General features: G+C 48.8%; 2 protein-coding genes across 5 annotated transcripts in view; one reads left to right on the top strand and one right to left on the bottom strand.

Moving 5' to 3' along the window:
* The first annotated feature begins 269 nt into the window (after nucleotides 1-269).
* Nucleotides 270-11,570, top strand: part of brf1a (BRF1 RNA polymerase III transcription initiation factor subunit a) — a 47,824-nt gene continuing 36,523 nt past the window's right edge. Inside the window, exons 1-7 of one of the 4 annotated variants that reach the window (XM_068600697.1) lie at nucleotides 377-498; nucleotides 1,278-1,346; nucleotides 2,702-2,910; nucleotides 3,656-3,736; nucleotides 4,036-4,209; nucleotides 5,058-5,089; nucleotides 6,612-6,684. In XM_068600697.1, coding sequence (XP_068456798.1) covers nucleotides 2,727-2,910; nucleotides 3,656-3,736; nucleotides 4,036-4,209; nucleotides 5,058-5,089; nucleotides 6,612-6,684 — 544 coding nt within the window. In that variant the 5' untranslated portion in view covers nucleotides 377-498; nucleotides 1,278-1,346; nucleotides 2,702-2,726. Of the gene's footprint in view, nucleotides 305-376; nucleotides 1,347-2,701; nucleotides 2,911-3,655; nucleotides 3,737-4,035; nucleotides 4,210-5,057; nucleotides 5,090-6,611; nucleotides 6,685-11,570 lie in introns of those variants that run through there. The other 3 variants (XM_068600698.1, XM_068600696.1, XM_068600695.1) reach the window with 3 other exon arrangements.
* Nucleotides 7,418-11,356, bottom strand: LOC137803019 (BTB/POZ domain-containing protein 6-B-like). Its single transcript, XM_068601269.1, has 4 exons — nucleotides 10,380-11,356; nucleotides 9,715-9,805; nucleotides 9,436-9,554; nucleotides 7,418-8,922 (listed from the first exon to the last, which is right to left on the bottom strand). Exons 1-4 carry the CDS (start codon nucleotides 10,832-10,834, stop codon nucleotides 7,890-7,892), a joined length of 1,698 nt encoding a protein of 565 aa, XP_068457370.1. The 5' UTR covers nucleotides 10,835-11,356; the 3' UTR covers nucleotides 7,418-7,889.

Below are 11,570 nucleotides of genomic sequence, written 5' to 3'. Positions count from 1 at the left end.
GGGAGCAAATTTCTTGTCTGTGAGTAAATTATCTCCAAATCCTTGCTCTCAATTAAAAAAAATTTAATTGATCTAAAGAATCTAAAAAAAAAAACGCTCTCAAAAAAAAATTGCTCTCAAAAAAGAAAAATTGCACTAAAAAAAATTGGTCTCAAAACTCAAATTTGCTCTAAAAAAATGCTCTCAAAAAAAAAGGTCCAAGTTGCATTGTGGGCGGGGCATCTGCTGAATGAGTTTCTATTGGCTGCTCACTGGGCTCTCGGCTCACTCACACACTAACGGGACGTTACGTGAGGACGCTGAGGTAAGATGACGTCATATTGCTCTGTCGTCAACATTAATTTAAATGTAGCAGCACTTCTCTTTGTTTTCACGTTGTTGGTGTCGTGAACTCTCTTTTGTTAAACAACATGGAGGCTGCTGTTGACATCCATCTTTCTGCTGCATGTTAGCCCACCGCGGCTAACGGTACATTCACCTGATGCTATGTTAGCTAAGGTTAGCTACGCATGTATGATACTATTTAGCTTTGGAGAAGCTACAAGTATCTGAACAAGAGACAGATTTGTCGGTCCTTTTTTTTGAGAGTAAATATTTTTTAGAGCGTTTTTTTTTTGCCAATTTTCTTTTGAGAGCTTTTTATTTTTTGAGTCAAATTTTTTTTTTTTAAGAGCAAATTTTTTTGGGAGCAAAATTTTGTTTCGAGAGCGGATTTTTTTTGAGAGCGTTTTTTTTTTTTAGAGAGAGAACACTTTTTTTTAATTGAGAGCAAAGATTTGGAGATAATTTACTTACAAACTAGAAATTTGCTCGAGTAAAAAAGACACAAATCTATCTTCATACCTCACGTCCATTAAACATAACGGACCATTTAAAAGCGGGGACACGAGAAGTGCGCGTTCACGAGGAGGGGATTCCGATGCGGCGTTAACTCTTTAAATACAAACTTCGTTGCTAATTCTAAACTTCCTAACTTTCACTATAAAGCAGACAGTCAATATCTATCTGACATTTAAAAAGAAAGGATCCACTCTCCCTGTTATTGTATAAATGAACCGACACCGTGAGAGCGGCTCCCCCCTCCGGCCCGCAGTTGGTCTCGCCCGTGACTCCGCGGCGTTAAACGCACATGTTGGGTGTGTTGTGTTGAGGATTGCAGTGATATTACAGCATTTAGCAAAGCTACACGCGCCGTCACGTTACCGGCTGCTCCCGTGTCACGGAGACAAGAGTCCCGGTTCACGAGGACTCACTGACAGCAGCACATTCACCTGCAGAAACCCCTCGAGGTGTGGAGGGTGACACGCGTCGTGGCAGCGAGACGGTTACTGTTCACCGGACTGTAGGTACGTTTCACCGACACACACGTTATGTGTATGTTTGTGTGTGTTTAACTTCATGCGAGGCTGCTGTGATGATTAAACACTCATTACGTCATCTATGAGTGTGTGAAAGTCTGTTAGCCAACTAGCAGCGCTTGTTAGCTTCCTCGTCCTCAGCTGTCAACGTGTGAGGCGTTCACGTGCTGCTCGGTTTTTACCACCTAAAAGCACAAAATGTTGCAGATTACGACCGGACGTAAACCGGGAAGACGTCACGCACTTTGTGGCTGCGGTTTTGTTAACTTTTACCTCCACAAAACGAGCCCCCGCTGTCCGGCTGAGGGGAGAAAAAGCGCTGAGCTGGCGGCTCTGCGCTCAGTGCCACGTCGCTGGCCGGCAGATGAGAGCCGAGAGCCGGCCAAGTTCTGCAGAATCACTGCGGACGGAACCGGAAGCACGAGCCCGGTTCTGTACCGAAGAAACAGCAGCGATACGAGCAAAATGCATGCATTATAAACTCCACTGTAGTATAAGTACTCTCATCAGATCCAAAGTACCAGAAGTAAAAGCAGCAATGCCTCACTGTAGAAGTACTCTGTCACGAGCAAAATGCATGCATTTCTAACCCTACTGTAGTATAAAAGTACTAGTGTCATAATGCACCAGAAGTAAAAGTAGTAATACCTCACTGTAGAAGTACTTTATGCATTGTAAACTCTGTTGTAGTATAAAAGTACTAGCATCACAATATACCCAGAGTACCTGAAGTAAGTTAAAGCATTCATTTTGATTTCTACTTCAGTGTAAAAGTACCTGCATCACGATGTACTTAAAGTACCAAACGTAAAAGTAGCAATACCACAATGTAGAAATACTATGCAACAAGTAAAAGGTATTATAAACTCTACTGTAGTATAAAAGTACTTGCTGCACAATATACTTAAAGTAACACAATTAAAAGTAACATCTCCACACTGTAGAAGTACTCTGTTACAAGTAAAATACTTGTATACTGTAGTGTAAAAGTACTATCACGATTTACCAAAAAGTAAGAGAAATGCTCTTTTTAAGTACTTTTTACTGTACTACATCTCAGAGGTACATATTGTACTTTTTACAGGTTTTCTCTTCACTACATAGTACTTGCATGAAACTTGACGTTTTTAAGTACAGCTGTCAGATAAAGTACAGAGTTCACGACATGTATACAAATACTCAAATGACGTACAATTCTTGAGTAAATATACTTTGTTGTTGATAGATATCATTATCTCTCTCTCTCTCTCTCTCTCTCGCTCTCTCTCTCTCTCTCTCTCTCTCTCGCTCTCTCCTTTTCCTGCTTAATTCAGGATTATAATCGCATGTTTTTTTCCCATCAGGCTTAGCGGCTAGCCGAGCGCCACCATGAGCTCCCGGGTTTGCAGGAACTGCGGCGGCGTCGACATCGACGTGGACGCGGCGCGCGGCGACGCCGTCTGCATGAGCTGCGGCTCGGTGCTGGAGGACAACATCATCGTGTCCGAGGTCGAGTTCGTGGAGACGGGAGGAGGCGGGTCCTCGGCCGTCGGCCAGTTTGTGGCCTCCGGAGGTGAGAACCTTGTTCCTTCATGGGTTCTAGAGGTGAGAACCTTGTTCCTTCATGGGTTCTAGAGGTGAGAACCTTGTTCCTTCATGGGTTCTAGAGGTGAGAACCTTGTTCCTTCATGGGTTCTAGAGGTGAGAACCTTGTTCCTTCATGGGTTCTAGAGGTGAGAACCTTGTTCCTTCATGGGTTCTAGAGGTGAGAACCTTGTTCCTTCATGGGTTCTAGATTTTTTTTCTTCTCAACTGAAGTAAAAGTACTAATACAACGATATAAAAGTACTCTGATTAGAAATGAAAAAATAATAATTGTACAAAATGTAAACTAAATGTACTTGGAGACAAATTTCCATAAATTATTTATTCCAGATATGAACTCATAACTATTTTAATGAATGCAACATAAAACCTCAGATTGTGATTTTACTTGTTTTCTAACTTCATGATTGTTCCAAACAATTTATATGAAATTAGACTTTTAGTTGAGTATACAAAAGTCCTGCAGCTGTTTTTAATTAAAGAAATTATTTGATTTTAAACCTAAAAACGACGAAAACAATCAACAAATTATCTGAAGTGTTGCTGTTCCTCTGGTCGTCCTCTAGAGGGAGCTGTCAGACCGCAACACTTCATCATTTTGGTTATGAAGAACTTTTGTATTGAGTTTTATTTCATTTTTTTGTCTTTGTGGTCTTGGTGGTCGTCGTGGTCTTGGTGGTCCTGACGTGACTCGTCTGCTCTTCTGTCTCCAGCTGGAGGAACCAACCCGTCTTTTGGGGACAACCACTTCTCAGGAGTGGGCCGAGAGTCCAGAGCCCAGACGCTGCAGAAAGGTGAGAGACCAGCAGAGGGCGCCGCGCGCCGCGAGCATGAAGCTCTATTACTGTGTGTGTGTGTGTGTGTGTGTGTGTGTGTGTGTGTGTGTGTGTGTGTGTGTGTGTGTGTGTGTGTGTGTTCCTCTTGAGAAAGCGTCTCTGTTGCAACTTGTCTGACTAATTAAAGGCTTGAATCTGTTTTTTCTTTAAAGAACTTCTCTTAACGCTCAGCTGTTTCTCTTCTTCCTGTGTGTTGGACCACAATGCATCGTGTGTCTAACGTGTGTGTCTGTGTGTGTGTGTGTGTGTGTGTCCAGCGAGGCTCAACATCAACACTCTGGGTCACCAGCTGCAGATGAACAAACATTGTCTGGACACGGCGCTGAACTTCTACAAGATGGCGCTCATGAAGCGTCTGACCCACGGACGCAAGAACTCCCACGTGGTCGCCGCCTGCCTGTACCTGGTCTGCCGCACGGAGGGCACGCCGCGTATCCTGTTATACTCACTGTTTATCACCTCGTGCATGATGGGAAATGTCGTCCCAAAACTCCACAATCTGGTGAATCCCTAAAGTAAAAATAACTTTATTGACAATCTGCGTCTGCCCAGCGTCTGACAACTAGCTAACTAGCTAACTAGCTTACTGACTAACTCACTGTGGACCAGATGTGCAGCACCGTCAGCTGGCGCTGGTTTCCCTAAAGGGCCTCAGCCTGTAATCTCCAGACGGCGAGTGCTGGATTATCTTTTCCATTTCATCTGCTGCTGCTTCCATTGTGAGGCTCTTTTAGCTGTGAGAGGAGCCACTAATCCGCCCGGCGACAGGTGCAGCTCGGGGTGCAGCTCGGGGTGCAGCTCGGGGTGCAGCTCGGGGTGCAGCTCGGGGTGCAGCTCGGGGTGCAGCTCGGGGTGCAGCTCGGGGTGCAGGGTGGGACGTCCAGCGGGCCGCGAGGCCACGGAAGACGATACGGGTCATTAATAGATTAAGCTTGTGAAATGTTTGTGCGTGCACGTGGAGGAATGTGTGCACGTGGAGGAATGTGTGCACGTGTGTGCCAAGAAAAACAACCTACTTGAAAATCTGACTCATTCAAAAAAAGGAAATTTTTCTCTGCATTATATTACTGAACTAGCATATATATATATATATATATAGATGGATGGATGGATGGATGGATGGATGGATGGATGGATGGATGGATATAAAATGTTTTTAAATGTTGGAATAACGGGTTCAGACCCGATGTTTATTTTATGATCTATAAATGCAACGCGATGTGTTCAAGGACCGTGGGATAATCTGCTGTATGACGTGTTCTCTTAACCAGCTGCTCAGACATGCTGCTGGACCTCAGCGACATCCTGCAGGTGAGCTACCTGAGATATTATTTATATATATATATATATATATATATATATATATATATATATATATATATATATATATATATATATATATATATATATATATATATATATATATATATTAAATGTTTTGTTTTAGTCCGTCACACTGGACACAATATCTGGGTCGTTGGAGACAAAGAAGTTCCTAAAACCTGTCACCTCATCACAAAGGCCTCGCTGTAGTGGTCTAGACCCTCGCTGTAGTGGTCTAGACCCTCGCTGTAGTGGTCTAGACCCTCGCTGTAGTGGTCTAGACCCTCGCTGTAGTGGTCTAGACCCGCTGTAGAGCTCTACATGAGCACTCTGCTCTTTATGGATCCTCTCTCGGGGGAGGGGAGGGTCAGCTGTTTGACTCACACACACACACACACACACACTCTGCATATCTCTGCACACATGCAGAGTGTTTTGCGTGCTTTGGAAAGTGAGATGATGATGATGATGAAGAACATTCAGGCTGTTCATGGAATGAAATCTAGAATTTAAACTCTTATAGGTTTTATTTCCTCGTGTAGTTTCTCTGTGAAACGCTGAGATGAACACGTTTAGAATAGCAGAGGCATCTGGCCGACTCCAGAGGGGCCGAGACTCCGTCCGTCTGGACCCCCATAAACCCCTCTAGACCTCCACAGACCCTCTGAGGTCTGCAGAGCCGTCTGTCGCGGGTTCACGACCCCGACCTGTGGTTCTTGTGAGCGATGGCGTGATGGGCGTGGTCTCTGCTGTTCAGCGTTAGATCCTTTCAGCGTTCTGGACTCAATGAAACCTCTGAGAGGGGATGCGTCTGATAACCCTCTGAGTCCAGCAGCAGGTCTCAGGTATCGTGTCTCTCTGGCTGAAGCGAGTTGATTTCATTACATTTACACGTCTTTAATATTTAATGTCCTCTCTGCTCCGTGTGATCGTCCTCGTGGGGTTCAGACCTCTTTCTCCATGGGTTCTGCTCCAGGAACCACTTTGTGATTTAATAACGGATCCTTGGTCCGTCTCCGTCTGCTTCTCATTGATTTAATAACCGGCATGAAGAGCCGCTACGGTGACGTCGGGAACAATAACTGCTGGTTTCCATCGTGCGTATTGAAATACTTCCTGTGGTTCTGAGGTCTAGACGAGCAGAACCAAACGTTCTGAAACTCTGGATCAATAGATTCATGTTGAGCTGCAGAGTCTGAACGTCTTCACTCCACCGTTGATCTGACGTTCAGATCTCACATTTAAAAACAGCACCAACCAGAAAACGTTTGGTTCTCGGGCTGGAAAGACGTCTTAAAGTTTTAGTAGTTTAGACGTTAAAGTCATTTTAAATATTCATGAACAAACAAAAGGCCTCATGCAGGAAGAGCTAGCAGCTGTTCCTCTGCAGCTCGACGACGTCGCAGAACAGAACCAGCGCGTTGTGGGCTCCGACCCTCCAGCTGGAGCGCTTCTGATCGCGTCTCCAGAACCGTCTGACTGCAGGTCTTCTTCTTGTGCTCCTCTGCAGGTGAACGTCTACATGCTGGGGAGGACCTTCCTCGTCCTGTCCAGAGAGCTGTGCATCAACGCCCCGGCTATAGGTACGCCCTTCCTCCTCCTCCTCTTCCTCGAGTAAACGGTGCCTTTATCACGGGAAAAAAAAGGTGAAAAATGGCGGCTGCGGTTTCCCAGAGTTCACAGCGTGACGTCACTCTTTAGAAAGATACAGAACGAACCTGTGACTCCAGAGGACTCGGCGTAATAAAGTACTCAGGGATGAAAACACCTAGATTAACACTTCTAAAATGATGAAACTCAAGTTTTTGTCCCTAAATATCTTTGAATATTGAAAACTGGTCTTTTGCAAACGGCGCAGTATGGGTTCATGGACAGAAAGCGTGAGAGACGTTTGTGGTCGTGGGGTCAAAGTGTTTCATCGTCTCTAAATATCACAGCAGCCTCGTCCGTCAAACACATTTCCGTCTTTACTCGTTTAAACGTTGAAATGTTTTCACTGAGATCAAACCCACAAGGACTGGACCAGAACCTGCACCATGGCATGAGATCACAACCCGTGTTATGAGCTGCACTTCTGCCCAAAGCAACCAGAGGGCGCTGCAGACCTCTGCAGCTCGACCCAAGCAGAACCGCTTCCCGTTCCCTCAGAACCGCTTCCTGTTCCCTCAGAACCGCTTCCCGTTCCCTCAGAACCGCTTCCTGTTCCCTCAGAACCGCTTCCCGTTCCCTCAGAACCGCTTCCTGTTCCCTCAGAACCGCTTCCTGTTCCCTCACCCGCCTCACAGAACACATGGGGTCACCTTCACCAGCATCACGAGCAGTTAAATTGTATTTTATTTGTATTTTTTTTTACAAAAGACACAACGTTTCTGAGGCCGTCTCCTGAAGTGCAAAACAACTCTACTTGTGTGTGTGTGTGTATTGTGTATCGTGTGTGTGTGTGTGTGTGTTGCATTTAGAATTATAACACTACGTAGAAGGTGTGATGTCGCTGCAACACAACATTGCACGTACAGACTCGCAATTTACACAATTCCTTGAAGCGGCGACTCGTTTCCTGCTGGATGACATCACCAGTCGCCGTGTTAAAGTTCCTACAGCAGAGCGAATAACGTTAACCCGGTTTTTAAATAAAAAATAACATTAAATTAAATAAGATAAAGGACAGACAGCGCCGCGGCTCCTTGGAATAGTCTCAATGCTACATGACTCTGAAAGGCTGGGAGGCCGCGAGGAAGAGGAGGAGGAGCCTCTTCCTCCAGTGTTTTTTAGTCCGGGATCCGACCCCTCAGGCGTAGAACACCAGCTCTGGGATCTGACCCCCCTGCACGCCGGTGCCGTTGGTGCTGTCGGACGAGCACTGGAACTGAAACGTCACCTTCCCGCACTGCACCTCCGTCATGCCCTCCTGGCCGAAGTAGCTGAGCTCGTTCCCGTCCAGCACCACGCTGACGGTGTAGAAGGCGTCCTGCTCCACCTGCACCGGGTGCTCGAACCCCACGGGGAACGTGCCGCTGGACCCGTCCGACACGAACTTGGTGAGGTTCTGCGCCAGCGTGACGCCCTGCCGCTTCAGCTCGATCCGGGCGCTGTACTCGGCCTTGCCGCCGCTGGAGCCGTACAGGCCGAGGCCCGCGATGAAGATGCGCTTGTCCACCGCGAACTGGATGCTGTCGCAGCGGCCGCGGTAGCGCCACTGGTTGCTCCGGTACGCCGAGGACTGGAAGCGGTGGCAGCGCTGCGGCGCCAAGCCCAGCCTGGCGCTCAGCGGGAAGTCCAGCTGGGGCTTCTTGGCGGCGGTGAACCACAGGAACACGTTGTTGGTCTCCTCCAGCGTCAGGATGTCGCACTGCGCCGCGCCGTCGGCGAACTCCTCCAGCGTCATGGAGGGGATGCGCAGCAGGAACAGCGCGCCGCCGAGCACCTCCCTGCGGTTGCGCGCCGTCGGGCCCAGGCACTGCCGCTTGCACTCGGCCGCCGCCCAGTTCATCACGGCCTCGAACACCACCGGCTCCTTGGTGTTGAGCGTCTCGCGCCGCAGGATGATCTCCAGCGTCTGCAGGTCGATCTCGCAGAAGCCCTCGGAGCCCAGCGCCAGCTCGGCCTGGGCGTCGATCACCTCCCAGCAGCGCTGCGTCAGCTCGGCCTCCTCGAACAGCCGGCTCTGGGACAGCAGCACGCAGGCGTTGCGCGCCTCCAGGCTCGTCTCCAGGAAGGTCACGCAGGCCCGGGCCAGCGCCGGCACGATGTACTTCTTGGCGGCGTACAAGGTGGCCAGCACCGTGTCCGCCTCCAGGTCGATCTCATCGCTGTACATGTACCTGAAAGGAGGAAAAAACACGTTTAAATCAGTGTACTTGTACCTGGAAGGAGGTATAAACACGTTTAAATCACTCCGTCTGGATCTCTAAACTCTTTTCTTAATTGACGCTGAGAATAAATCAGTTTTTCTCCCCGAAGAGAATTGCGTAATGTCTCGACACGTCCTACTGCTTTCACAAAAGGCCCAGCATGCAACAGTGCGTGCTGCTGGCGTGTCCAATGCTACAGAATGAGCAACAAAAGGCAGGATATTTATAACTACGAGTCTGCATATCTATATCCCTCCCTCTCTTCCAGAGAGGCTGTGGACGACGGGGAGGGAACATGTTCTCTTGGACAAAGAGAACCGAGAGAACCGGCAATTACAGAGCGCCGCCGCCCGGTGCGTTGGCCTCTGCCGCTTCGCTCTGGATGAGTAATAACACGCTGCGAAGCGACGCTGAGTGCGCCTGTCATCTCCCGCTCCGCTTCTGGGTTTTGTTCTTGGCTGCGTGTGCAGGCGAGCGGCTTACTTCAGCAGAATTAGGAAAGCAGCAGGTTCCACATCTGGGATGTGGATCTCCGACTCCTCCTCCGCCAGATCGCCGTAAAACATAGCGCAGAAGACCGAGCTTCCCACGGCCAGCACATACTGGGGGGGGAAGAGAGGGAGGAGAGAAGAGAGGGGAGGGGGGAGACAGATGCGTCAGACACATGCAACCAGAAACACTGGAGTTCAATACGAAGGAGCAGCTCGTTCAGGAGCCGCAGACACGATGAAGGGTTCGGTCGTGATGCGTGAACGTCGTTACCTTGTGCGCCGGGACCTTCTGCGACTCGCCCAGGGGCCCCACGATGAAGTGGACGTCGGCCATCAGCTCGTTGTTGAACATCAAGGCGTTCCTGAAAGAGAGAGAGACAGAGAGAGAGGAGAGGGGGGGGTCACTGAATGAGCCTCAATCAAGTGTTGCGTAACAGCGTCCTCCCACACTGGTTACTGGGGAGGATTCTACTGCAGCGACGGCACTGGTTCATACTCTATCAGTTCATCTACTGGGTTATTGTTTGCAAATGAATGAGGCGCTGACGCCGCACACGTTCTCCATTTATACACAATGAGAAAACACTGATAGCTCATAATGAATCTCCTTTAAACGACTGCATATTAATCTTTATCATTACAGCTCTGTAGAGGAAAGGTCACGCAACTCCTCCTCATGCACATTATTACTTATGTTAATGTTGAAATAGGAGCTGCAAAAGTTTCAAAATAAAACACCCCTGAAGAGTGAACTTCATATTATTATTATTACTGTCGTATTAACACAGAGCTGCGGTCCCTTCATCATAATCATGATAATGCACTTTATAGTCTATAAATCCTTGCAGCGACTTTGTTTTTGCGCGTGCGCAGAGCAGTTTGAGTGATAATGGAGTATTTTATTATGATGATGATGATGATGATGGTCGTGGTTACCTCTCCCTCAGCGTCGGGTGGCTGCACTGCCAGCTCGGCGGGTCCACGTTGTTGTTGTTGATGTTCTGCTGGGTGCTGGTCGCGCTGGTGGTGCTGGTGGCGGTGCTGGTCGGGGTGGTGGTGGTGGAGGTCGGGGTGGTCGCCTCGCTGCCCCCGCCGCTGACGGCGTGGCTCACCGGCGTCGCCTCCTCGATCTTCTCGGTGTCCGCCACCGTGGTGCCGGTGGGCAGTTTGGGGCACAGCTCCGCAGCCATCTTCTCCTCCTCCGCCACCTCCTCCTTCTTATTCTTCTCCTTCTTCTTCTTGCTCGTCAGCGACAGGGACAGGATCTCATAACACACCGGCAGCTTGCCGACCCTCTTGGACTTCTTCAGTGTTTCTGGAAGCAGGAGCAGATACGTCAGACACCTCATGATCCGGCCATGATGGAGCAACCTGCAGTCCGCCGTTGGCATCGGCCCGAGCGACCCCGTTTCTGCTCCGTCTTCTTCTTCGCTTTTTATATCCGGTGCTGAAAACGAACCGAAGTGTCCGGAGGTCGCTTCGAACCCTCGGTTCTTTTCTTAAATATATCCGGTATCAATATGTCCGTTACGTCCCCCCCTCCTCCGCCGCCTCCTCCCCGGTAGACTCCGTGTCTTCCTCCGCTTCCAACTTCCAAGCGCGTTCTCACTTTTTCCCCCGTTTCCTAACGGCTCATCCTCTCGGACGGAGAAAAAAATGTCCGCGGAGCGTCGGCTTGTTTTCCCTTTTTTTTCTCCCCCTCTTCCAGGGAGTGGATAATCCGGATAGTCGGAGCTATTTTTAAAAAAATATGTATTTTCCTCCCAGGGCCTCTCCGATATTTCTCCCCTCTTTCCCCCCCGAAACTGTCGACCGACACGGAGCCCAGCTGCGGTGTCGCGGCCGTTCTCATCCGACGTAAACACTCGTTTGTCGGAGAGTTTTTAAGGTCCGCTTCATTTTTTTCTTCTCTCTCTCTCGTCGTGATCTCCTCGGACGCCCAGGGCGAGCCGAGGACCAATCAGATTGCGCCCTCCGTGGTGGTGACGTCAGGAGAGCCGAAGCACCTCCCTTCGGAAAGCTCCGCAGAGTGCGTCAGCGGGCTCAACCGCTCCGCCTCTTGTCCCCGCTGATTAGACCCGGTGGAAAGATTTTAAAAACACTATAATAAAAAATATATATGTCGCT

The sequence above is a fragment of the Clinocottus analis genome, unplaced genomic scaffold (assembly GCF_023055335.1).
Source record: "Clinocottus analis isolate CAN_PGR_092001 unplaced genomic scaffold, fCliAna1.0.p SCAF_5, whole genome shotgun sequence".
NCBI lineage: Eukaryota > Metazoa > Chordata > Actinopteri > Perciformes > Cottidae > Clinocottus > Clinocottus analis.
Note: the sequence above shows the minus strand (reverse complement) of the source record. Positions and strands in the feature narration are given on the sequence as shown.

Bases quoted from the DNA above. Each gene is read 5' to 3' on its own strand.
- LOC137803019 (XM_068601269.1), bottom strand. From the start codon at position 10,834: ATGCCAACGGCGGACTGCAGGTTGCTCCATCATGGCCGGATCATGAGG. The intron at 9,806-10,379 runs GTAACCACGACC...TCTCTCTTTCAG, and splicing joins CACCCGACGCTGAGGGAGAG to GAACGCCTTGATGTTCAACA. The intron at 8,923-9,435 runs GTAAGCCGCTCG...TCCTCCTTTCAG, and splicing joins GCTTTCCTAATTCTGCTGAA to GTACATGTACAGCGATGAGA.